General features: G+C 41.9%; 1 protein-coding gene across 10 annotated transcripts; it reads right to left on the bottom strand.

Moving 5' to 3' along the window:
* Nucleotides 1-425: 425 nt before the first annotated feature.
* RNF8 (ring finger protein 8) lies at nt 426-26327 on the bottom strand. 10 transcript variants are annotated; one of them, XR_014786869.1, is made up of 11 exons: nt 26182-26327; nt 25020-25084; nt 20162-20290; nt 18076-18692; nt 16531-17274; nt 10934-10996; nt 8168-8257; nt 7726-7833; nt 5505-5709; nt 3763-4361; nt 3169-3531 (listed from the first exon to the last, which is right to left on the bottom strand). XR_014786869.1 is itself a non-coding variant. In XM_084828500.1 (9 exons), the coding sequence occupies exons 3-9, from the start codon at nt 20249-20251 to the stop codon at nt 4159-4161; spliced, it is 1503 nt and encodes a 500-aa protein (XP_084684626.1). In that variant the 5' UTR covers nt 20252-20290; nt 25020-25084; nt 26182-26327; the 3' UTR covers nt 1899-4158. The 10 variants fall into 10 exon arrangements, 5 of the variants coding, with proteins under 5 accessions (XP_084684626.1, XP_084684627.1, XP_084684625.1 ...); XR_014786868.1 differs by lacking the exon at nt 25020-25084 and having other exon boundaries at nt 426-3531; nt 3615-4361; XR_014786871.1 differs by lacking the exon at nt 18076-18692 and having other exon boundaries at nt 1899-3531; nt 3615-4361.
* Nucleotides 26328-26984: the final 657 nt, after the last annotated feature.

Raw genomic sequence — 26984 nt, 5'->3', positions numbered from 1 at the left:
GTCACATGTCCCCAAATTCTGACACTGGGAGGACGCAAAGAAGGGCCTTCAAGGATCTTGGTAGCCAGGCAGACTAGCGTGGAAAGTGGCAGTCCTTAAGGCAGTCTAGTCGCAAGCCTTTTAAGGCAATAGGCAGCAAGTTAAGCTGCCATATTCTGTACTTACTACAGTTTCGGAATAGCCTTCAAGGGCAGGCCCATGTACAATAGGCCATAGTAATTCAAAAGGGATACTACCAGGGATACTAGTTCTGTGGCAGGCTTACTGTCTACATACTGTTCTAGTTTTTCGTTCAGAACCCATTGCTCCGTATTTCCCTCTTATTTCCATCCTTTCCTTTTCTCCCCCTATACTTTCTCCTAAGTTGGTCAATTTTAGATCTTTTAAGCAGCAAATGATTCATCTTTTTTGTTTCATTTATTGTTCGACAAAAAAAACCAAAAAGCTAAGTGTTTCAGAAATAAAAAATGCTACGCACCTTCTGTGAATGAGATACGTAATGCAAAGTAGCCCTTTATTATTAACTAGGACTTTTCAATCTCTCTCCCATGCTGTGACCTGGCATCCTGGGAGATTGCCCAGGGATGGATCAACTGAAAATGGGAGTGGCGGGGAAGTCACACGGTTAGCTAAACTAGTGGTAGCCCTAAAAAGATCCTAGGGGAGAGTCAACAGTGGTGGCTTCGGAATGATTCTGCATTCTCATACCATAGCAACTAGGCCACAATTGCAAGTCTTAGCGAAGCGAGGTTCTAATTTCCTATTCAGAGAAGTCCCTCCTGTCTTTTGCTGAACATCTCCAGTGACAATCTTGTTGTTCCATTTGAGGAATTTTAAGTGGAGCAACTTCTCCTCAATGATAGAGGGGAAAAGGTGGGATAGGGGATGCAGGGTCACAGAATCAGAGGGTTGGAAGAGACCACAACCCCGTCGATGCAGGAAATCCACTGCTACATCATTCCTGATAGTTGACCGTCCCAGTTCGGCTTAAAAACCTCTAATGGTCCATCATCTTCCAAGGCACTTCATTCTGATGTCAAACAAGCCATTCTTCCTAACGTTTAGTCAAAAAACTCTTTCTTGTAATTTGAGCTCATTAGTTCAGGTCCTACACTCTGGAGCAACAGAAAACAAATTTGCTCCATCACCTTGACAGCCCTTCAAACATTTGAATTTGGAAATCAGATTGCCTCTTAATAGTCTCTTGCCCAGGCTAAACATAGCCAACTCCTTCAACCTTTCCCCATAGGACTTGGTTTCCAAGTCCATCCCCTTCTTTGTCGCCATTTAATCACATCCAGTTATTAGCAAGAACATTCCTGTCTAAGGACGGAGGTGGACTCCACCTCTAAGATGTCCACGTCTGGATTGGAAATAGCACATGGGATGGACATAGAACCTGCCGCGTGTGGATTTCCTTCCTTGCAAAGGATTTGTTGCTGCACATAATGGAGGAATAGTGTTGTACCTTTCCTGAGCTGAATGCCGTCAGGGAATGCAGCATCACTAGGGAGTGCATCTGGTTGGCCACTGAGGGTAACAGGATGCTTTGGTCAGACCCAGCAGGGCTCTTATGTTCTGGGTCTGCACTAAAAAGAGTTTCCTCTCCTGGCTGCCTAGGAACATAATAGTCAGGCAGAATATCTGAGGAAAACCAAAATAAAAATATTGGCTTCATTGTCAAGGATGCTGAGGAACAGTAGATACCCTGCTCTCTGGTCAAAGGCAGAGACAAAAAACTAGGAGTGTTCTTCTCGAGTCTGATGCTCTGCCTTCTGTCAAAGCAGGTAACTCTTTACTGCCTACTCTCCTGCCAGCTGACTGAGAAAGGCAACTACCCCAAGATCAACACAAAGTTTTCTCTAGCAAAAAGGGGGAAACTAGAAGAGCCACAAATTAGAAAAAGATAGTATATATTTGACAAAATAGAAGACAAAAAATATAGAGATGTACAACATTAACAAACATCTGACAGATGAAGTCTCTCTAATCTTTGTACTCTGGAGAGGTGCATTCATCTTCTCTACAGAAATATCCAGTTTGGTGCATGGTTGGCTAACACCCACAAGCACTCCAAAACAAATGCATGCACTATAAGCAAACCTCAGATATGGGAAGTCCAGTCTTCCATACCCTCTCAGTGAAAGCCCATAATTTTAAATAATTGTTGCACCAGGAAAGCACTTAAGGATAGGCCTGACCATGTTAAGACCACAGCAAGAGCCAGTTGATAAGAGTGGTATTTTTTAATAGGACTAGGAGCTACTTCTACCAAGAAATCACTGAATGGCTTGTACAGTGCTTCCCAGAGCAGATGCTTGACCCCTCTTTGATTCATAGGGCTGCGTCACCCACTACAATTTTCACCAGAAATATCAATTCCGTATACAAAACCAAGATGTACACTGCTACTTGTGACAAATATATGCATGTCTATTTCACAATGTACACACTATGAAAGAGACACCTCCATTTGTCACATAACAATATGAATATGGCTTTTCTTTGCAGAAGTTATATCAATCTAGGGAACAATAACAGGGATAGCAGATCAGAATATTGACTTTTACAGTTGCCAAATAGCTGGGTTCAAGTAGAACTAGGTGCACTCTAATATGTAAGGAGGCCCAACTAGCAAGTCAGTGTACATGGGCTGGGTAGGTTGGGGGTACTAGATGTTTGAGAATCCACTCTTTATGAGCATGTATTTCTTGGTAGGTAGACACTTTGTCACTGTAGAATTTAAAAAAAAAAACCATTATATTATGTAATTTATAACAAAACTTAACACAGGACATAATGCTACGATCCAAGATGCTATATGTGCCTCTTCATCTTATTTATCAGTTGCGGGCAACTATACTACCAATACTTTCAGGGCTGAGTTGCCTGAACAAAAACCTGGAATTTATGAACCTGCTGCAATAATTTATTGACAACAGTCAACTACTGAGGTGGCTTACAACTACTTGCAAGAAAGAATATTAAGTGACATTAAAATATCCAGTTCTTTGAGTTTGAAATTAATCATTAGCATCAAAGCCAAAGGAAAGGTAGCTAGACTCAAGAGCTGTGGGGTATCTACCCATTAATTTCCTTAGAAACATGAGAGATAGATATTAGCTTATGAAAATGCATGAACAGACATGAATGGTTTTTCTTCCTTTTATATAACATGTACCTTTTAAATAAATAAAAATAAGTACAACATTAAGTCATACCAACCAAAATGAGAAAAGGCATAGTCAATTGCTTGCTAGTTTGAAGCTACAGTCCCCTGAAATGGAACCTGGGTTGCTGCAAACATAGTGTTATACCAGCAACGCTCTGTGAACACTGATAAATATGTAATTGTCACCTTCTGTTTGTTCAGAGATGCAGGTTCTTCATTCTGCCACTTTGCCACTCTAGCTGCTTGACAACAGGACAGAGTCGCTTCCGCCCGATCCCTGCTACAGTTTTGACAATTTTTTACTATTTTGGTTCCATTTTGGCAACAAGACTTGAGGGAAACTGATTAAGGGAGCAATCCTATGCATGTTTAGACAGAAAAAAGTTCTACAACTCCCAGTATTCCTCAGGACTTTTTTTTTCTGTCTAAACATGCATAGGACTGCATCTTTAGATGCTTTTCTGGGAAAAGAGTACAGAACTGTTTGGGGCTTAGGGTAGGGTAAATTTAACCTTAACAATTATCTCCACACCCTTTTTTAAGTTGTAACAGCTGTACATACAACATCCTTATTCTTCTTCTGAATCCACAAGTCATGTTTAAACTACAAGCATTATGTCACACCAGGATACACTTAAGTAGTTATTTAGCTGATGAGCTGGCATTGTTATACCTATTAAGAGGGAAGTGGTTATTCAAGCTAAGTAGTGCATTATCTCCCAGAATGTTTATAGCAAGAACAAAACAGATGTTTAGTCACCATGGCTCTAGTGTGAAAAAATGGGTTTGAGTCCTACAATTTTCAGTCATATGCTTTGGAGATGAGGATATCATACATCCATTTAAGAAAAGAACAGGACCCTGCCAAGCCCTTTTACTCTACAGTTTAAACTTCCGTATCTTCATTGTCCCAAGAGTCCAATCCTCTGTCCCAGAAAGCACCACCAGCCAACTCCAGATGGCTGCAATGGTGCAGTGCAGATGCTTCAGATTATGTGGTGGATATCAGAGTCCCCTTCATAGTCATCACTTTCAAAGCTGCTTATTGACATGATGGAGTGCACGGATGTAAGGCTACTGGTCTCACTGTCTAATGTCGAGGTAACACTACTACTTTCACTGTCCGAGGAAGAAGTGAGGCTACTGCTCTCACTGTCTGATGCTGGGGTCTCCGGAACAACCTGCTTCCCTGCAATTAAAACACACACCAATAATGATTAGCTATTGCATCATTTAGGCTGATTTTTTTTAAGCACCTTAATACATAAAAGCGATTTAGCATTTTAAGTCACTCATCCTCAAAAAAATCTTCTGTATGAGTGTGCTTCGGATTCAGCCGAATCCCAAACTGAATCAAGCTGATTTGGACAGATTCTGAGGATGGCCAAATCGAAGCAGGGCTCCATCAAAGTGGACATCTATCCCAATCTAAACGCTCCCAAAGATTCAGATTCAGAGGGACAAAAACACACTGACCGTGTCTCTCCAAATATTAATACATTTCTCCCCAAGCTCTCCATATAAGGAAAACACCAGGATGGGGAGTGGGGGGAGAGCAGGTAGTTTTGTAACTGGAAGCTCTAACTTCTAATCACAGTGAATGGCTTTACTATGACTCTGCAATCCCAGTTCCTTTGGATAGGGATGGTGAAGCAGGACTGAACCAGTGTTCAGTGTTCTTTGCTAGTTCTCTCTCCCAGGAGCAAGAATGTTAAAAGGGGTTTGGTGAAATCTGTGGGACCAGGGAGGGTGTAGCTTTGGGCACTTGCTTGGAAAATGCTAGATGCCTCTGCCACTGTATGCTCAACATCCATCACCCACCCCTGTCCTATTTCACTTTCTGTGACCTTGGTGCCACCTGAGCAGAAAACAAAAGGGCTTATATTGTTTTTCAGTCATCATAACGCCCTAGCCTCTGGCCAATCCACCTTGCACTTCTTTATACGATTTGTAGAAAAACTGCCAGTCTTGATATAAACATTTTACAATACAACAAACTTGTTGTACAGGTGGCGTTGAAATTCTGAGCCCAAAACAATCTCTGACACTGTACCAGAAATGCTAATAAAAACAAAACAAACAACACTCATGAATAGAAATAATCAAGGGGCACAATCTGCCCCTTCCAAAACCCAGTGTTTTCGTCTGCATCAGCACTTGCCCCTGGAAGTGCTATATTACAGCCGCGTGCAGACCTGGGCTGGGGCCCCTATTGGATACTACTCATAGAAGCCTAACTTTACTTTGCTATCGATACATTTTAAGCTGTAACTATGGTAAGCAGGTGACAATGAAAGCCCAAATCCCTAAGAATGGAGGACCCACCTCTCACCTTTTCGCTCTTGGATAAGGGACAGGCGCCGATGCCTCGTCTCAGCATCCAGGTTTTCTACCATCCTATCAATACAGTTGTCCAGAACTAGCGACCGTGTCTTCGATAATATCGTCCCTCTACATATTGGGCATTCCAACTTGCGCTTCATCCATTCATTGATGCAGTAGGAGCAGAAGCTGTGTGCACAGTTTAGAGTGACAGCCTGTAAGGCAAGAATGAAGGGAGGTCTAACATCTGAATGCTCTCTCATTCATCACAGAAGGTGAGGACTCTATTTCTCCACTTGCAATTAAGTAAGTTTATATTCAGAAAGGATTAATGCGATACAAGAGAATGGTTAAATACTTAAGGTTTTGTATGGCTATTTTGAAAGGTTACTTCTCCTATTTAGTAGGATGGGTGTTTTTAATTTCTTATGTTGTGAACATTTACAATACATTAGGATTTATATCTTGCCTTACAGAAGTTTCAAGACAGCTCCCAATAGGAAAAAACATAAAAATAATAAAAACTGGTGATGGCTTTGGGTTTTTTTAAACTGGCTCTTAGGAAGGCCAAGTCATTAGAAGCTCAGGAAAACAGGGCAGACCATCTAGCACCTAGAATATAGTAATACAGGTTCCAAGCACACTGGCTTAAGCAGACCTATCCATAATTTGGGTGCTACCACTGAAAAGGCCCCCTCTCCAGTGCCACCCACCTAACCTTAGAAGATAGGCACCCCCTTTAGATACCCCTAACCTTAGAAGGTGGAGGTATCTAAAAGGGAACCTCAAATGAAAATCTTAACTGGCTTCTGTTTCTGACTAACATCCTCATAGCCTATGTTCTCAGTCTTTGCATCTGTGCCTGTAGTGACTTTTCATTTGACTTTTTTCTTTTTTTCTCTTTTTAGAAAAGATGATGTGATATACCCTAGTAGTTCCATTTTGTTTCTCTTGTAGTTTCAAACCAATACAAAAATTCAAACAAACACAGCCCTGCTCTGCTCTCTCGCTCACTCTCCCACGACTTTCAGAAAGGAGTAGAAGAGCTCTGTGCTCTACTGCTGTAAAGTGTGCAGTGGCCTGGCTGGCTTCATGTTTTTCTCTCTTTCTTTCTTTCTTTTAGAGGAAGAGAGCGTGACCTGACACTAAGGAAAATGACAGAAGCGGAAAAAGATGGGGACTGGGCAGACAGATGTGAAAGCAAGAACTGAGCACTATCTCTTGCTAACCCTGCACTTAAAACTACACTGTTCTTTGCATGCTTCTTCTAAAGGCCTGGTCAAAAAAGTCTTCAGAAGTTAAGCAATTGCACACACCTAATATGCGTACATGCCTTAACTACACTGACACAGACTGAGTAGCTCTCTACTCATGGTTTAACTGGACTGGAGCAGGCCTGGCTCTCCCAGCTTTATTATGGCACAGTGGCCCTGCCACCCATCTACCCTTCAGGCAACTGCCTAAGTGCGCAATGGGCCTATCCACCACTCAGTCACAGAAATGGCAGGTAATCTCTAAGCCCCATTCTTCAGTAAGAATTCAAAAATGCTATTTTATATTGCAGTTCTCAGGCAGTAGTCCCAACGTGTCATGTTCAAATACTTCAAATGAAAACTCTTGTGTGTAAGAGAGATTTGCAATTCATACACTTGTTCCCAAACAGCAGCCCATATTCATATAGCAAATATGTTCTGTACATAGCTACAGATGGGCACGGCATCCTATAACCCTCTCATGAATGGAAGGGCTGACGATCCAGCCCATGGAAAGGGAGGTAATTTTCACTGATTCCCACATCTCCCTGCACCACTTTCCATGCTGTTCCAGAGGGTTCACCAAACCTCCGGAGCAGTTTCCTGGGGGGAGCAGGAGGAAATCATTAAATATTACACACACACACACACACACACACACACACACCACCCTTCTGTGAGCAGGAAGTTCCACGCACAGAATTTCACTCATGTGATCTCTAGATCTAACCTATCGAAATCCCATGAATAAAATGTGGTCAAAATTTAAAATGGATTTAGTACGAAGAAAGAGGGAAACAAACATCTGCGCTATTAATACTACGTGTTGCATTTTCCCCTCTTTCAAACAAAACCATTTCCAGAGGGTAGCTACGTTACTCTATTACAGCAAAAACAATGAAGAGTCTTGTGGCACCTCAAAGATTAACAGATTTATTATTAAACATGGCTTAAACAAAACCATGTTGCTATTTTTACCTCAATAAAGTGTTCAGAGCAAATTGTACACTGCAGCTCATTCTCCAATACATCATTCATCTGGCTCAAAGCCTCCTCTTTTTGTGCTCTTGCCTTCTCCTTCTCCTCCTGTAGCCAAAAAGAAAACGCACATGGTAAACAACTGTTAAGAACCAGGAGCGTATTGCACATGGGAAACGTATTTCATACAGTGAAAAACATAGTATCACTCATTCACTCAGTATCTGCAAATATGAAGCTCCATACTGCTAAAACTTTGCTCCACCCTCCAGTTCACCTCAGATTAGAAGTAAAAGGAAAGTGTGATGGCTTTTGCCTTCTGCCCCTGGAAACAACAGTGACTTTCTTAAGATGCTAAATATAAACTACTTAAAAGGGGCTTTGCGGCAAGGTCTGAACCATCAACTTCTTTCACTGTGGTGTATCTTACTTCTGATCCTACCTTGGTCTCTTTCAACTCTTTATCCTTGGCTTTAATGATTTCTTCAAAATCCTTCTTACTACGGCTCAGTTCTTCCATCAGAGCACGATGCTGAGAAATTAAAAGTCAAAAAGAAATTCTCATTAACAACACAATTGGACGTGCCATATTCTGCTTCACATCTCCCCAAAATTGTCAATTCACTGCATAAATGCAACCCAATTAATTCCTCTAATAAATGTGCTCCATAAAAGGTACAAAAACTTATTTTTGATTGGAAAAATGTATAGGCAGAATGTAATAACTTTATTAAAACATAAGGCAGCCACTAACCGTATTAGAATGTACATTAAAAGTAGAAGCTTGTCATATTCACTGATTACATTTAATCAAAATAGTAGTATTATAATGAGAAAATATAACATTCTTTAGTTAGAAAAATGACATCATTACTGAAAATTACTATACTTCTATCAACATTTAGAAAATAAGAATGGTAAAGTTTAATGTAATTAACTAAATTCATAATTTAACATCAAAGATCAAAACTTTTTCTTGTCTTCATTTGGCCAGAACCATAGCAAAAGGCAATTACTAGATCCAGTGTTCAGCTATTTTTTCTTAACCCAAGGAGTGACTTCTGACTCTTGCCCATATAATTCTTTACAGAGAAGAAATAGAAATGTACAGCACAATCCTAAGCATATTTACTTAGAAATACATGTTGGAGAGCAATGCTATGGTTCCTACAGTATTCCAGGAGCCATAGGATGGTCCAGAAAAAACCCTCCAAGGCTACAGCTTCAGAGGAGTTTAAAAAAAAAAAATCAGAGCCCTCTTTTTTGCTCCTCCCAGCCACCAGAGAGACTCTATGAGGTTGGAAACAGAGTATTCTGGGGGCATGCCAGTGGACCGGGGGGTGGGGGATAGGGTAGTTGATGATGCAAGGGAGCATAAGCTCTCTAAGCCCCTGATCATGCTCCCGACCCAGATAACATCTAGATGCCCTCAAGAGTACATCTAAGAGCACATTGAAATGTTTTCTGGGCCGAGGTCTCAGCGGGCTGGTCCAGTGCTTTACTGACCAGTCTGAATTGTGAGCCATCATACATATCAGGGCCAGTCCAAGACATTTTGCTGCCTGAAGTGAAGGACAATTCTACCTACAGAATCCATCTGGACTGTCAGCTGCATCTTACTTCGCTAGTGATGGTGACAGTATCCTCCACCTCGCCTGAGGGCAACAGAATAGCTTATGGGGGCAGGGAGGCTGCAGGGATCGCGCAGTGCTGTTCTCCAACAGAAAGGAATGGCCAGGAAGCTGCTGCCTCCTCCACATCCCTCATCTCCCACCTGAGACTAGTGCTTCACTCTGCCTAATGGTAGTGCCAGCCCCGATACATATGAAGCTGCCTTATATCAAGTTAGAACACTGGTCCATCTAACCCAGTTAATTTCAGCTGGCGGTAGCTCTCCAGGACCTCTGGCAGGGGTCTTTTTCCAGCCCTGCCACCTGAGATGTTTGTAACTGGAGATGCCAGAGACTGAGCCTGGGGCCCCCTGCATGCCAAGTATATGCTCTACTAATGAACTAAAAGTATACTTCTAGCCCTTAAGTCAGTAAAGATACTTCAAAACAATTGCCTGGGGAAATCTCAGCACGATTACAAGTTATGAGATGTGAATTTCAGTAATCTACATAGCTCTTTGCCTCTCTCCACAACCAACAGAAGCCGAATTACGTAAAACAGGCAAATATTTGCTTAATTTATATAATTTGTATAGCTTGCAGAATTTAACTCTTTTGCATAAAGGTAAAACAAGATCCTATGTCTGATATTTTTTAAAGTGTGGCCCTTGCCACAGACTTAGAAATCAGTTGACATAATTAAATTTGTCAAATATACCTTTCCGTAATTGCCAGACTAAGGGCCACTTCAACTGAGTTATTAGCCAGCAGCAATTCCCATGACTGTGGCACCTGGAAAGAGGTCCCTCTTTGAACATGGAACATACTGCCATCACCTAATTATGCTGAAACATTAACTTTGCATACACAATCACATATTCAGGAGAACAGACGCCAGTGAGGTGAAAAGACCCCATCACGATCTCCTCCTGCTGATGCTTCACCAGCTGCAACTGGACCTCCCCTCCCCTCACAGAGGCCATTAGAACCAACTGCCTTGTGAGCAGGAGAGGAAGCAGAAGCCAGCAAAGCAAATGGTCATCGTAATCATCACCATCGCTTTAAATAGGCTATTTAAAGACCACATTTTTTACTGTTTTAACTAGCTGTTATTGTTCTTATGCTAAGGTGCTCTAGGGGCCGTGTTGGTTGAAGACCAGAGTAAATGTGTTATGAACTAACTCTCCTAAATGATTTTAATGGAGAGCAAGAAGCACAGTAGCTCAGCAAACGTATTTTAAACATGTGCCAAGAGGAAAGAGAATGTTCAGTAGCAGTGGAAGGAAGAGCAATGAGAGCAAGTCAACTAAAAGGGCAAATTAAACAAGACCTTACTACAGACTGCTAGTGGTTTTGATGCTATCTATTCTTGATTCTTTGCGACATCAATATTTCTGTCTTTGCCAACCATCTCACAGTAAGGACCTGTTACTTTGGCTGCCTGCATTTTATCAGAGGCAAACACTGCTATAGCCTGCCTTACATCAAGATATAAAGATGCAGGACTAAGCATCCTTGCAATTTGCCAGTGGAGTTAATATTTTAACATCTTTGAATCACAAACACATTGGGAATAACCTAGAACCGTACTAAGTTACCTGCACCAGGACCTGGGCCAGCTGTTCCTTCAATTTCTCTTCTCCTTGTTCCTCTTTTGCTCCCTGAACAAATAAGAGGATGGTAATCAAGAATAGAAAAGAAATAAAGAACTAAGAATATGCAGGACAGCAGAAGTTAATGAAAAAATCTGCTAGAAGTCAAATTTTCTTTTATCTCATGCACAATTAGAAAATACAGCAAAGGATGACTGAAGCTGTGTAAAACTGTAAAAAGGTAATCTTCAATTAATCTTGAACTTTTGCCTAATCAAAGGCACATACATTATGCTTCTAACATGAAAATGCCTCATCATTTAATGATTGGAACATCTTCGCTGTTCTCTCTGCTATGCTTGTCCTTTCATTTTCATCTCCAAACTACAGACAAGAGAGAACAAGGAAAACCACCAGGGCAGTGATTTCTATGTTCCCGCCTGACAAGAGGAGGTGCCACCATAAGTGTGACTTTGACCTTCCTGGAAGAAAAAGATTATCTCCAACCAAAGACACCAGACTTTGCGGCTGTTATAGACACAAGGAAGCTTCTCTTCATTGTGGTATGGGCAGTTACGTTCCACTTGCTAGGTTTTTATGTGTAGTCTTTTCAGACATTAACAAACTGAATTAACCAGCAAAACCTTTTTGACTTTTAAATTAAAGCATGCAAGTGACAATTACAGAATACACTTTAAAAGGCCTCCTCAAAATAATAGTTGCATCAACTTAAGAACTTAAAAACCCTGGCCTGTAGCCAAAGATTAAGCTAATACATTCCAACCAATATGCGACAGCCCACCTCTTTGAGCTACCTGACCCAGAGCCCCCCACCCCCATTTCTTGTGAACACACTCAAACTGCACAACAGAACTGTCTCAGCACAGGAGAGATTTTCCCTCAGCTACACATTCTCATTGGCCTGCCATCTGATCACCTATATTCCTTTTTCTTTCCAAACTCTCTTCTACACATACTCTCCTTAATCCCCTGCTTGTCAGAAAGCAAATGACCCTGTGGTGTTATATGGGGGGGGGGGGAGATCCTTTGAGTGCTGCTGACAACATAAGAGGACACCTTATTGCAAAAGAGTTGAAGAGAACCCTGTGATGAGACAAAGATTGCCTAGAGCTGGAATACTAAAAATTGTTGGTCTCTCTGCTACAGTCCAAGAACACCTAAGACTATAATTCCATGTACACATATTTGGGAGCAGGCTCCACTGAATATACTGGAGCTTTCTTTTAATAAAGATGCACAACACTGGACTGCAAATAATATGTATGCGTATGCACACGTACACAGAGTGTACTCTTGCTTTGCTGTCTTCCCTTCTGTTACTGGCTACAGCAGCTCATGTGCCCATAACTGAAAGGAAGGTAGAAGGAGCAGAAGGAGACTAGTGGAGTGAGTGTGCAAGTCACAACCTGAGAAGCTGCCCAGCTCAACTGTGCCTCCTTAAAAGCAAGCACCTCCACCCCACACTGTTGACAAAGGTCTAGGGATGTGGCAGGAAATCAGGGCAATGGAAAAACTATGCCGGAAGAATAGATCAGGATAACTGATTTGAAATGCCACATTCTGGCTCAAAGCAGATGTCATACCAAACCATGGTCACAGAAGTTTAACCCATAGTTACAGCCGTTGCTTTGCCTCCAAAAAGCTAGTATACTTTGAGACAAGATTCCTGACTTGATGGGAAATGAACACAGACATGCAGTTACAAACCTTGGTTTGCCTGATAATTTAGAAGCTCAAATAATAGTTTGGGTTCTAAAACTATTATTCTGCATTTACTATATTATGAATGGGTCTGTTCGCTATGGTTTTACCTAAGGAGTCACTGGATTTGACAAAAAAACTCCTAATATTTCTTGGTGGCCCAAACCATCAAAATGTGACACCCAGAGTTTTCAAGGAGAAAGAGACACACAAATAGTTTGGAGCCAGTTTGCTATTTAAATTTGGGAGCAGAGAGAGAGAGAGAGAGAGAAAGCGAGCGAGTGAGCGCAAGCTTTGAGGAGGCTGAAGATAAAGTGCCTTGGGATGAAGGGACCCACTGGGAATCTGATGCAGGATTAATAGATTTGATGACTGCTGTAGGAGTGAGTAATGTGCTTCCAATATGTTCCGATGGTATATTTATAAATAAAACAAATATTACAAAAGGACACCATAAGTCTCTAGTGCTCTCTCATCCAAAAACCATATACTGTTACCCTTGGATCTCACCATTCAGACAAGTAGGGAGCACCCTAGGGAGTGGTTTCAGCAGAGATATATTATTTCCTTTGAGAGAAACTGAGCTGTTGAGCGAGCCAAGACAGAGCAAGTAACGCCACTCCTAGCAGAAACTGAGTATTATACCAGAAGATGGAGAAACTGCAGCAGTGATGATTGAGGAATGCTTTTACTGCTGCAAGGTGAGTAAATAGTGGAGAATGGTGGTGAAGGTAATTAAAGAGATTTTTCAATTCAATATGATCTTAGGTCCCATCGAGACTGTGTTCTCCTTTGATGAACAGAATCAATTTTTATATATTCTTATATATAAATATATATAGCTAGAATTATATGTGTGTGAAAAGATGGAAAGTAATCAAAGCCAAATAAAATAAATTTTAAAGAAAAATCTGGGAACAACTGGACTTGGTAAAGCTGACCACTTTACTAAGAAATTCACAAAAATATAATATGACTGTAATGAGTTGGAATCCAGTGTTACAATATATCAAAGGGAAATTAGGTATTACAGGTATGGAGGATGAGTTTATGACACTGTGAAATCTACAAAGAGCTGGGATAACAGTATAACAGAAAATAATGTTGTTTTTCTTTTTATTGGGCCAGTTCACACATAAAGACAAATCATAGGTTAATTAACCCACAATTTGCCATCCACTAATGGGAGTGAGTGAATAGCTGCCTCCCACATGCTCCTCACTTCCGCTTTAATCAACAACCTATGATCAGCCAGGTCATAGGTTGTGAGGGTGACACATGCACCCAGACTGCTTGGTTGTTTGGGGGCTAAGCAACCCAGCAGTTAACCCAAAAACAAACCATGGGTTAGCTGCTGGGTTGTTTACCCCCTAAATAACACAACGCTCCAGGTTTGCACATCACATTAACAACCTACAACCTAGCTGATCGTAGGCTGTTGGTTAAAAGCAGAAATGCAGAGCGTGCAGGAGGCAGCGTGCTCGCCCACTTCTGCTTATGCACAATTTGCCCCTATGTGTGAACCAAGTCATTAAGTGGATTATATAATTCGACAGTAGGCAACCCAGCGCCCTCCAGATGTTTTGGATGACAACTTTCACAATCCCTGGCCATCGGCTATGCTGGTTGGGGCTGATGGAAGTTGTAATCCAAAGTTTCTGGAGAGCACCAGGTTGCCTACTGTTGATGCAGTTGGTGTTATTACATGTGGTTTTTTCTGCAATTAAATTTTTGCAATTGTTTTTATTATGCTGTTTTACTTTTTTTTGTTCTTGAAAAATATTCTTTAAAACCCTAATAAAAACATTTTAAAAACATACCCCCCCTACAAGCTCCACCTATAATCCCCTGGTTTATCTTAAAAAATGAGCAAAGAACATCTCTTAATTTGTTTTTAAGGGAGCAATCCTATGGCCGCTAGTCAGCGGCTAGACGGCCATAGGATACGTCAGTTTCCGGGAATCCAAGGTCAATTCCCTGAGAACCGACCTTCCCCCCACTGCCTTGTAGGCAGTGTGGAACGGCCCCATGCTCCATGCTCGGAAGAGCAGTAGAAAGGGGCATTCCCAGGGGCGGGCTGGGGCAGGGAGGGCGGAAATGCCAGTACAACACATCGTATGTGTCGTCCGGCCACTGCCACCCCCACTCCAACTTCCCGCAGCTGGACAGCCAAAATCGGCTAACTAGCCGTGAATGCAGGGCAGGAGAAGTGTGGAGACGATCCCCTCCATGCTTCTCCTGCCCTCCATTAGATAGGCGGTCACCTCCGAGTTCAGAGGTGAACTCACCTATCCCCATAAGACTGGGCCCTAAATTCATTTTCTCATTTCTTGCTGCCTTCTTCTTACACAAGCTGCTAAATTCATTTTTATATTTTATATGAAACACTTAACTGTTTCTGCCATGCTCTAGCATGCAACAGTGCTTTGGTGCGAAAAACATTTGGCTTTCTTTCGCAATACTCTGTAGAAGAGGGAGCTCTGTTCTGCCATCCATTCTGTTCTTCCTCCTCCTCATTACTGAAACCAGGGCCATTAGAAATCAAACAGGGACAAAGATAATTACATGGTGCATTTCCACTGGTTCTTTACTGCCAGATACTCAGTGCTACTACATCAGCAGCGGGAGCTTGGTGCTGAATTATTGATAAAAGATCTAGAAGTAGTTTGCAGGCAAAAGCAAAGTGAACAACAGTGTTGTAATCTCCAGTGAAATGGCTGTTCAACTAGTAAGGAAGTGAAATAATTTGTTGCTAATGTTAATGAGAGAGTAATTGCTACACTCACCAGATAACAGTTCACTTGTATTAAACCTGCTGCCTTAAATAGCCTTTCACTCCTATTTATTTGATTTGTACCCTGCCTTTCTACCAAAAAAATGGCACTCAAGGTGGCTCACATAGACCATTAAATTTGGTTAACACAATAAAACAATACATTAAAATACAATAAAAGCATAACAACTACAGACTAAAAACAGCACCCAACCTAACAGGCCCACTTACAGCCTAAGGCCTTCCTGAATCATTGTATGTCTCAGCTACCCAATTAGTAGTGGAAAACGGTGACACTCAGGAAGACCTACGAATCACAATCTGTGAAAAAGAATCTGCTCTCCTTTATATTTGTGTTTCATTTCTTTACAGCAGAAATGGATAGTTACTTGCACTTCAATACTAACCTCCTGGTGCACTCCAATCACACACTTAAGATGAGACTCAGAAGCTACTAAATGCAGCCATATTATGGTCACATCAAGTATCATGGAAGCAACACCTTCACTGTGGCTGCTTGTCCTATCTTGCCTAGTTCCATAACAGATACATGGTCTGCAAAAATACCTATCATGTGCCTCACTAATGAATGTGCTTGGCAGGCATCACTGCCACACAAGGGCTACAAAAACATTAGAACAGGGAGTAAATTGGCTGCTGAGAGCAATGCTTCTCTCCTGGCCAACCCTATCATAAGTGCAGAAGTTAAATCCCATTATGATTGGGATTTATGCAGGGAGTATGTTGGGTACTAAGCTGAGATTTTTAAAAGAAAGCTAAATTACAGTTTCAAACAAGTTGGCAATGTTGTTGAAAAATTACCCAATAGCCATACTAGATGAAACCCAAAGGCTGCAATCCAATACTTACCTGGGAGTATGCCCCCACTGAGTTCAATGGGACTTACTTATGAGTAGACCGGCATAGGATTGCACAGTAAGAAACCTCAGAGCTGGAAATGAAGTTGTGGTGGTTTGAGAGACTTTGCCAATGCTATAAAAGGCTGATCTTTCCCCCATCCAATCATTCTGGTTTAGGCCCATCTTCAAAGCTTGCAATTTTTCAAATGGTATATGGTTGGTGCTGTTTTTAACACAACTGTACCTACCTCCAGTTCTTCATAGAAGGTTTTCTCCAGCTGTTCCACTCGCTGCTGCTGATGCTCCTGCTCAGTGCATAACTGGTCCCGCAAGTCTTGCAACTCTTGCTCCAAAAGCTGGATCTCTTTTGGAGCACACTTCTTGTTTTTTTGTCTCACATTCAAGACTGCTGTCTGTTTCTCCTGCATCATGGCTTTTAGCTTTGTCATATCTGCCAGAGTTTTCATTATTTGTTCCAAACCATTCCAAGACTGTGCCAAATTTGGGGCTTTTTGCTCCTTAGAGATGAGTAATAAGCCATGCTGCTCAGGGTGAGCAATGCTGCAGTGATTTTTCTTCTTCTCCTTCTTGCTTGGTTTTGGAGGAAGTAGCACTATATCCATGTTTTCTGTTGGTTGTTTGGACAGTTCTGTCCTGCCTCCCTCACATTTCCCCAAAGAGTCATTATCAGAAGATTCTCTGTCTCTTTTGGACCTGGAATTGGAAGGCCCTTCTGCTCCAGATGCCTCTGATTCCTCGAAACTAATTTTACGCTTAACCCTCATGTCCTTTGTTTTCTCACTCAGCTGGTCATTTTTCAGTGCTAAAAATGGACTAACTTTCTTCCATTCTTCCTTTATTAGTGTATATTCATACTCGGCTGTTTCTCTGTGCTTTAAAGGCACTCCTAATTGGATAAAGTCACCTTCTTGTAAGAGATAGGCCCTTGATGGATCAATGCGTTCACAATTCAGCCAGACACCATTTAGACTCTGGGGAAGATTTAAACAGACATTTTTTTTAAAGGAGAGCTATAAGAAGTGTTTGCTTTTCTGCAAAAATATCAGGCAAAAAAAAAAAAACCCAAAGAAAGAAAAATTGACACTCTTTAAATAATCATCCAACCTAAAAGGGCAGTGATCCAGCACTTGAGCAGGTGCATTATGCTTGCTAAGACATGAGCATAACTGCTTATTCTCTGCTTTAAGAGCAGTGTTGCCTACTCCAACAGGAGAAAAACCTGTGCAAAGCAGCCTTTATACACTGATCAAGTGATTTATCCAGAAAACAAAATTAGACAATGTCTGAGAATATGACAATTTTTTTTTAAATCATATAATGTACCACTGAACAGCATCCTGATTACAGTCCAAAACATGCAAGTAGTAGCATATTCCCATAACATGCCACTCACATGGGTCAAATAACAGACTGACAAACTACATAGCAGCACTATGGCAGCTCCTTTACAGCACTCTTCACCCACCTCCCAGCCATGACTGCACCCTTAGTTCCATGAAACAGTACCCAAAGAGAAAACTGTCACAGAGACTATTTTGAAGTTACCTATGTTTATTTGGTAACCATTACAAAATTAAAACTGAAAGATTAGGCCCCAATTGATTGACTGATTTTCTATCAAAGCTTCTGGAGGAAAGTTTCAAAGTTATTCCAGTGCTTGAGAAAGCCTGTTTATGATATCTGGTTTGCTGGGCAAAGAGCCACTAAACCAGCAAACAGCCCTGTCACTCCAAACCCCTACTCAACAAGGATTCAGCAACAACCTTACCTACCTGGGCTGAAGAAACACTTGATGGAAAGCAGAAACACAGATAGGGAGCAGGTTGTGGCTGGTGGGTTGCTGCTGGAGCCTTGTTATACCACCACTTCTCCATAACTCACTTCAGCTGATTGGCTGTCAGTCAAATTATTTCCATTATGGACTGTGCCATGAGCCAACAGAGAGTCACTAACAGTGGCAGACGGCAGGAAAGCAGCAACTCTGGCTACTTACTGATGTAATGTAACGGCTGGAAAACTACTCTTTAAAAAAAATTGGCCATTGTACAGGTTATAAACCTAAAGGAAGTATGGAGAACAAGTATTCTAGATGCAGATGTATCACCTTGCCTGGGCAACCTATAACATGATGAAAGGCCCACAGATAAAAAATACCTCCATATCACCCACTGGAACAAGTGAGTTTAGAATATAAAATAGAATTCTTAATTCCACTATACATCTTCCCTTTATATCCTGTCAAAACAATTTTTAATGCAGTGTTCTTTTCAAAGTTTCAGGGATCATTTTTATAATTGGTGACTTGAGATGTATTCCTTTTATATTTGTGAACAAGAAAAGATATGGTACTGCCACAATTTTCAGACAGCCTCCTAAACAAGTTGTTCATCTGTAAAAAAAAAAACAATCTAAACATCAAATATGAACACAAATCTCTCTTGCAGGGGGGAAACCCCCTACTCCCTTTTATTTTTAGGATGAAAACTCCACAGCTCCATCGCATATTTCAGGAATCAATGGTTGAGATTTTTAATAAAATCTAAATGAACCTCGAAAATCTTGGTGAATATATTCTACAATGCCATTCATTAAAATTTCAAGTGCGGGTCTAGAATCTCAGTTCAGAAAAGGATTTATAGAGATGATCACCAGTTGAGACCTTAATTTAGATCTATCTGGATTCAAGAAAGGGGCATTTTTTAAACAAGCATATCTAATGCTAGAGAAGAAGCCTGCTTCAGGAACAAGTTCATATGTTGCAAGTGTGACAAGTCACCTTTCATCAGCTGAACTGATCAAAATCTTTGGCATCTCCACATTTTAAGTCAAACTCTAAAGAACAAGTCAATATTTTTATTAATAAAAAACATACTTTATGAGAAAGCTCAAATGGACTGCTCATACAGCAATACAAAATAGCTTCCAAATCAAAATGAGAGAGTCAGTGTGGCAGAATGGATAGAGCATTGTGCTGGGAACCAGGACTCACAAGTTCAAATCCCTGGTCAGCCATACCCAATCCTAACCAATCCCACCAGTCTGCTATGTGGATAAAAGGGGATCATTCTCAAAAGCTCCTTGAAGGAAAGGCAAGATACAAATGTTAGGTGGTATTGAGAGCTAGCGAAGCATAGAGTCTAAGAGACTGAACTATACATCAGGAAGTCCCCTGAGCTATGTATCAGGAAGTTAGAATTTCACTTCTGCCATGAACTCAACATCCATTCTTTCTCAGTCTCAGTCCACCTCATCTATAATATGACAAGTAATAACTCTGACTTACCTTACAAGTTGTTGTAAAGATTACAACTAGGTAATGGATATCTGAATATTTGAAAGTGCTTTACAAAAGTATTAGTATCATCATCCAAAGACTTGCATGAGCAGAAGACCTCTTGAGCAACGGATGTTTCTCCTTTCCTCCTGCAGACTGCTCCCCATGGCCCCTAAAAAGCCTTTTGAAGGATCAGGGCTGCCCCCTTCGAATGCTTTTGTGTCATGGGAGGCTGAAGTTGAAAGGAGGACAGAAAAAGCCATGTGCAAGCAAGGTGTGGACCTTCCACTCATACAACCTTTGGGTACTACCCATTATATCCTTCTCATCAATTCTCTAGATTATAAATGCAAGGTGCTCTATAAAAGAGAATTACCCTATATTCTGGAGGTAATTTTCAGGAACAGACAAAGGTTGCTGAATCAGTTTTATATTATCACAACCAAGACTTGGTTTACATAAACTGCATACAAAATGAGCTTATGCTTCTATAGTTAGCCTAGTCCTCTAGCTTTCCAGATCACTTTTCAAATTGAATTGCATATTCAGTAACTTTCAAGTAGGTCGCTTCCTAATAACGTTACCTTGTTATCTGTCACTGTCCACTGGCCATCAGTATTTTGCTTGAAAACACAGTGGTTCCGAGAGATCATCAACGGACAAGATTTTGACATCAGCTGGTAAGTGACACCAGCTCCTCGACCTATCGTTACCTAAACAAACAAACAAAGGGTTAATAGCCTCCTTTACCAACACAGTGCCTGGATTTAAATGCTGCAGAAAGGACACTCTACATTCATTTCTTACTGTAATTCAAGGAAATGCCTTAAAGCACCATGCAAGCAACTCCGCTGTTTCACTTAAGTGCCAAAATTATTTGATTTGATAATCAACACATAATTTTTTAAACCCCTCTAAGCTAGTGTTGGCTCTTTGCAAATGAAAACATACACACCTGCTTGCTTGGAAAGATTGCTCTGTTCTATTACAGACAAATCCAAGATAGTCTAATGTGCATAGAAACAAATCAAAGCTACCAATACATGAGACTAAGCCACTGCAATTATACATTCTTCAAAATCCAATTTCATTCAGCTACAGATTTGCATTAAGCAATTTGACATTCCTTCATTCTTCTGTAAAGATCAAATTACATCAGCATGAGACTTTAACAGTCTGGACTTTGATGCCCACATATTCTGTATGAGCTGCTTTCAGGTCCCATTAAATGATCCCAATGGTCTCTCATCCAAACTTCCCAAAAACTGTAGTTGACACATAGCTTCCAAAGGGCTCATAGGATCTAAAGAAAGGGCAGGCCTGTCAAGGCTCTTTGAAGCTGTTTAGTAACTCAGTGAAGCCATAAGCTATGCCATGCAGGGCCACCCAAGACGGACAGGTCATGGCAGAGAGTTCTGACAAAATGTGGTCCACTGGAGAAGGAAATGGCAACCCACTCCAGTATTCTTGCCAAGAAAACCCCATGGAACGTATCACAAGGCTAAAAGAGATGACGCCGGAAGATGAGCCCCTCAGGTCAGAAGGTGTCCAATATACTACTGGGGAAGAGCAGAGGGAATTTCCAAGTAGCGCCAGAAAGAGTGAAGCGGCTGGGCCAAAGCCAAAAGGACACTCAGCAGTGGATGTGTCTGGTGGTGAAAGTCCAATGCTGTAAAGAACAATATTGTTTAGGAACCCTGGAATGTAAGATCAATGAATCAAGGTAAGCTGGAGGTGGTCAAACATGAGATAGCAAGATTGAACTTCGACATCTTGGGAATCAGCGAACTAAAATGGACAAGCATGGGCGAATTTAATTCAGGTGACCATCATATCTACTACTGTGGGCAAGAATGCCTTAGAAGAAATGGAGTAGCACTCATAGTCAACAAAAGGGTGAGAAAAGCAGTACTGGGGTACAATCTCAAAAATGATAGAATGATCTCAGTACGAATCCAAGGCAAACCATTCAACATCACAGTAATTCAAGTCTATGCCCCAACCACTGAGGCCGAAGAAGCTGAGGTTGATCGGTTCTATGAAGACCTACAACACCTTCTAGAACTAACACCAAAAAAAGATGTCCTCTTCATCATAGGGGATTGGAATGCTAAAGTAGGAAGTCAAGAAATCACCAGGATAACAGGCAAGCATGGCCTTGGTGTACAAAATGAAGCAGGACAAAAGCTAATAGAGTTCTGCCAAGAGAACACACTGATCATAGCGAACACTCTCTTCCAACAGCACAAGAGGCAACTCTACACATGGACATCACCAGATGGTCAATATCGAAATCAGATTGATTATGTCCTTTGCAGCCAAAGATGGAGAAGCTCTATACAGTCACTAAAAACAAGACCTGGAGCTGACTGTGGCTCAGATCATGAGAAGCTTCTTGCAAAATTTCAGCTTAAATTGAAAAATGTAGGGAAAACCACTAAACCATTCAGGTATGACCTAAATCATATCCCTCATGAATATACAGTGGAGGTGACGAATAGATTTAAGGGATTAGACCTGACAGAGTGCCTGAGGAACTATGGACGGAGGTCCGTAACATTGTTCAGGAGGCAGCCACGAAATCCATCCCAAAGAAAAAGAAATGCAAGAAAGCCAAGTGGCTGTCTGATGAGGCTTTACAAGTAGCTGAGGAAAGAAGGGAAGCGAAAAGCAAGGGAGAAAGGGGAAGATATATCTAACTGAATGCAGAGTTCCAGAGAATAGCAAGGAGAGACAAGAAGGCCTTCTTAAACGAACAATGCAAAGAAATCGAGGAAAACAACAGAATGGGAAAGACTAGAGATCTTTTCAAGAAAATCGGAGAACTTGAGGGAACGTTTTGTGCAAAGACGGGCATGATAAAGGACAAAGAAGGCAGGGACCTAACAGAAGCAGATGAGATTAAGAAGAGGTGGAAAGAATACACAGAAGAACTATACAGGAAAGATCTGAATGTCCCTGATAGCCATGATAGTGCAGTCATTGAACTTGAGCCGGATATCAAATGGGCCTTAGGAAGCATTACTAACAACAAAGCTAGCGGAGATGACAGTATTCCAGCTGAGCTATTTAAGATCCTAACAGATGATGCTGTTAAAGTGCTGCACTCAACATGCCAACAAATGTGGAACACTCAACAGTGGCCGCAAGACTGGAAAAGGTCAGTTTACATTCCAATTCCAAAGAAGGGCAATGCCAAAGAGTGTTCAAACTACTGTAAAATTGCGCTCATTTCACATGCCAGCAAGGTGATGCGCAAAATCCTACAAACTAGGCTTCAGCAGTATGTGAACTGAGAATACCGGAAGTACAAGCAGGGTTTCGAAGAGGCAGAGGAACTAGAGATCAAATCGCCAACATTCGCTGCATCATGGAGAAAGCAAGGGAATTCCAGAAAAACGTCTATTTCTGCTTCATTGACTACGCTAAAGCCTTTGATTGTGTGGATCGCAACAAAGTGTGGCAAATTCTTTAAAGAGATGGGAGTACCAGACCACCTTACCTGTCTCCTGAGTAACCTGTACGAGGGTCAAGAAGCAACAGTAAGAACCAGACATGGAACAACTGAGTGGTTCAAAATTGCGAAAGGAGTATGACAAGGCTGCATACTGTTGCCCTGCTTATTTAACTTATATGCAGAGTATATCATGAGAAAGGCTGGGGTGGATGAATCACAGGTTGGAATTAAGATTGCCGGGAGAATTATCAACAACCTCAGATACGCAGACGATACCACCCTCATGGCAGAAAGCGAAGAGGATCTAAAGAGCTTCTTGTTGAGGGTAAAAGGGGAGAGTGCAAAAGCTGGTTTGAAACTCAACATTAAAAAAACTAAGATCATGGCATCTGGCCCCATCACTTCCTGGCATATAGAAGGGGAAGAAATGGAAGCAGTGACAGATTTTATTTTCTTGGGCTCCAAGATCACTGCAGGCGGTGACTGTAGCCATGAAATTAAAGGACACTTGCTCCTTGGGAGGAAAGCTATGGCAAACCTAGACAGCATAGTAAGAAGCAGAGACATCACCTTGCTGACAAAGGTCTGTATAATCAAAGCTATGGTTTTCCCAGTAGTAACGTATGGCTGTGAGAGCTGGACTATAAGGAAGGCTGAGCGCCGAAGAATTGATGCTTTTGAACTGTGGTGCTGGAGAAGACTCTTACGAGTCCCCTGGACTGCAAGGAGGTCAAATCAGTCCATCCTAAAGGAAATCAACCCTGACTGCTCATTGGAAGGACAGATACTGAAGCTGAAGCTCAAATATTTTAGCCAGCTAATGTGAAAACTCCCTGGAAAAGACCCTGATGCTGGGAAAGATTGAAGGCAAAAGGAGAAGGGGATGGCAGAGGATGAGATGACTAGATAGAATCACCGATGCAATGAATATGAACTTGAGCACACTCCAGGAGAGAGCGGAGGACAGGAAGGCCTGGCGTGCTATGGTCTATGGGGTCACGAAGAGTCGGACACAACTTAACGACTGAAGAACAGTCTTTATGTACATGTGCGGGGATTCTTGGGAGAATCTCTCCATGCCTCCTGGCACTTCTCATAGCTCAACCTCACTAAGTGGCTTCGAAGATCATCTTGTTCATAGATGCAGAGAAAACAGTTTCCAGATCACAAACTTTCCCCAGCCACGCCATGACGTCTAAGGTCCTCACACTCTTCTAATAAAATAACTGTGTGTAGTAGTAGCATCCTTTGAAAAATAATGCTCTCATATTTTTCATTATGGTACCTGATCTTATCGTTTGTTGTCTATTTTTTCCTACATTTTGAACCACTTTAGGCTCAAATCCTTATGGAAAAGCAAGATATAAAAGTAATAACATATTAAAACCCTCTACCGTATTTGTTCCCAGAAGTATGATCCGGACTTTAGATCAGGCCAACACAACTTGAGACCCATTCAGCCAAATGCAACCATGTTCTTGAGAACACCCTTGCTTTTGTATTCCCAAGTTAACAATAAAACCACGAGGCTTATTGGGCCACTGGAGGGCTGCCATATATGGCTAGTGGGCTGCATTTGACTTGGTGGGTCAAGAGTTGTACAGGCTGGCTTTAGATCAGCCTTCTTCAACCTGGTGTCCTCTTGACGTGTTGGACTGCAGCTCCCATCATTCCCAGCCAGCATGGCCATTCATGCTTACTGGGAATGATGGAAGTTGCAGTCCAACACCTCTAGAGGACACCAGGTTAAGGAAGGCCATTGTAGATTATTTTGCCATAATCAGCAACCACTAGAATTCAACATAAGGACAAATTTAAGTCACACAAAAGAAGCATTCTTGTGTGGAGTTGCCTTATAGAGGTATAAGTGACTTAACTGAAGGTCAAATCTTTATTTATGAAGATGAGCTAGCATGGAAACCTCTGAGGCTACAATCTTAAGCACATTCTATAGATTAAATCCCACTTAACTCAGTCACACTTACTTTAAAGTAAAGATGCTTAGGATAGTCCTGTTGGTTTGCCTTTAATTCCTAAATCAAGTTTTAATCTAGATGGGAATGAAACAATATTTGGTACATATATAGAAGAAGCATTCTTTACTTGTGTAAAGGATACCCTGAAAGACCATATACATCCGTATCAGCTGTATGGACACACAGAGTGACTTAGGGTGTAATCCTAAATCAAAAAATGTCCTACAATTCCCAGTGTTCCCCAGCCAGCCATGCAGGCTGGGGAATGCTGGGAGTTGTAGGGCCCTTTTCTGTCTAAACACGCATAGGACTGCACCCTTATACAACTAGGCGTTTAAAGCCCGCATCCAATTTTTCCACGGAACCTTGCAGGGCCTTCCTCACCAAAGAAATGTATTATTACCTAACAGCCACCAGAGTTATGTCAGCCCAGTTCTCGGCTACAATAGCTTAGCCTTTTCAGTGCTTGGATACCCACATACAATATAGGAAACACATTAAGAACTAGTCATTTCTAATTATGTTTCAAAGCCACTATTGTGTTAATATATACACACACATATGAGAGGACCACAGTCTGTGCATTTATTCTCTCCGTTCTGAATATTATGACTTTTGTCTTATTTGCTTCTGCTTCTGTTTTGTTTTTGTGGTTTACTTTTTTTTTACTGAAGGTACGGTTTTCATTATTGTATTGTACGCCGCCCTTAGAGTTTTAACTGAAGGGCGGCATCATTTCTTTTTGAAATATACCGCAGCTTTAAATGGTGACCAGTTAGGAAGGTTTCACACAGTCTCGCTCTGCTCAGGGCTAGAGTTGTGGTGAACCTCAAGGGAGCAGAAGGCAACGTGCTTTGACGGCTTGGCTCGGGGAAAGCGCAGAAACACCGCTTCGATGGGTGGAGAGGGATACGGTGCTGGAGGCAAAATGAAAAAGCGAAGACCTCTCCCGCTCCTCTCTCTGTTATCTACCCACCCCTCACCTGCCTGGACCACTCAGCCGCAGAAAGCTTGCAGCCTCCCAGAAGAGCGCGCTCAGGGGCTGCAGTTCCACGAACGAGCGGCAGGGGGCGCATGCTTCCGCCCGCAATCCTCTCTCACCCTCACTCGCCGCCCCTCCCTCCGTCCCTCCAGCCCTAAGCTCGAGGGAGGGCCCTCGCCGCGCTCTCACCTCGCTGCCGTCCTCCAGCAGCAGCCACTCTTCGCTCGTGCCCACTCGCTTGAGGCACCAAGTTTGCCCCGACCCCGCTGAGGGGCGAGAAACCTTGCCGTCGCCTCCGAAACACTCCGCCATCTTTCGCAGCCCGCGCGAGCTGCAGGCAGAAGCAATCGCTCAATTTGCGCCGAGCCGGAGCCGCTCCGCCTAACTTCGGGCAAAGCAATCAGGCGGCTAGCGGCCTTCAGTCGCCCCTCATAAAGATGGCAGCTTAACGGGCCGCGGGCCAGCCCCAGTCGCAGTAGGCAAAAATAATCGATGCCAGAGACAGCCGCCGCCGCCGCCGTTGTTGCGTTAGCTTATTCGTGAGCTGTATCACAAACCCGGTGCGCTGCTTCAGTTGTAGCTGGGCACCGCGCTAGATGGGGGGAGCAGGGTATCTTTTGCCACAACTGCCAGATATTTAAAGTAAATATAGAAATACTTCCATGAGTTCGTTGTGAATTCGCGCACATTTATTATCTTTTGGATTTATTTAAGGAATGACTTTGTTTCTTTTGTTCTGAAGTTAGCAGCGTTGCTAAAGAAACTTGGAAGTCGGCAGTTCGACAGGGGCGAAAGATCTCGTCTGAGGGAAAAGTGGTTTGTTTGTTTTTCCCACTTTACCAGGATTTTATTGAGGAGTCCTTGATGCCACTCTGATTATTTTCTCATGAAATTTTATTTTATTTCGAAATAAAAGTTAACAAAATAAAGGCAACAAAAAGGACATATATAATAATATAACAAGATCACCGAAGAAACAAATTCACTGATTA

The sequence above is a fragment of the Heloderma suspectum genome, chromosome 1, assembly GCF_057233095.1.
Source record: "Heloderma suspectum isolate Gila_16-S chromosome 1, 16-S_ref, whole genome shotgun sequence".
Taxonomy (NCBI): domain Eukaryota; kingdom Metazoa; phylum Chordata; class Lepidosauria; order Squamata; family Helodermatidae; genus Heloderma; species Heloderma suspectum.
The sequence above is the reverse complement of the archived record's forward strand: the minus strand, read 5'-3'. Positions and strand labels throughout refer to the sequence as shown.

Excerpts from the sequence above, each read along its gene's own strand:
- RNF8 (XM_084828497.1), bottom strand. The coding sequence starts at position 26,304 with ATGGCGGAGTGTTTCGGAGGCGACGGCAAGGTTTCTCGCCCCTCAGCG. Across the intron at positions 17,275-20,161 it reads GGACAGTGACAGATAACAAG|AGTCTAAATGGTGTCTGGCT; the intron begins GTAACGTTATTA and ends AATCTTCCCCAG. Across the intron at positions 7,834-8,167 it reads AAGAGTTGAAAGAGACCAAG|GAGGAGAAGGAGAAGGCAAG; the intron begins GTAGGATCAGAA and ends TTTTGGCTACAG.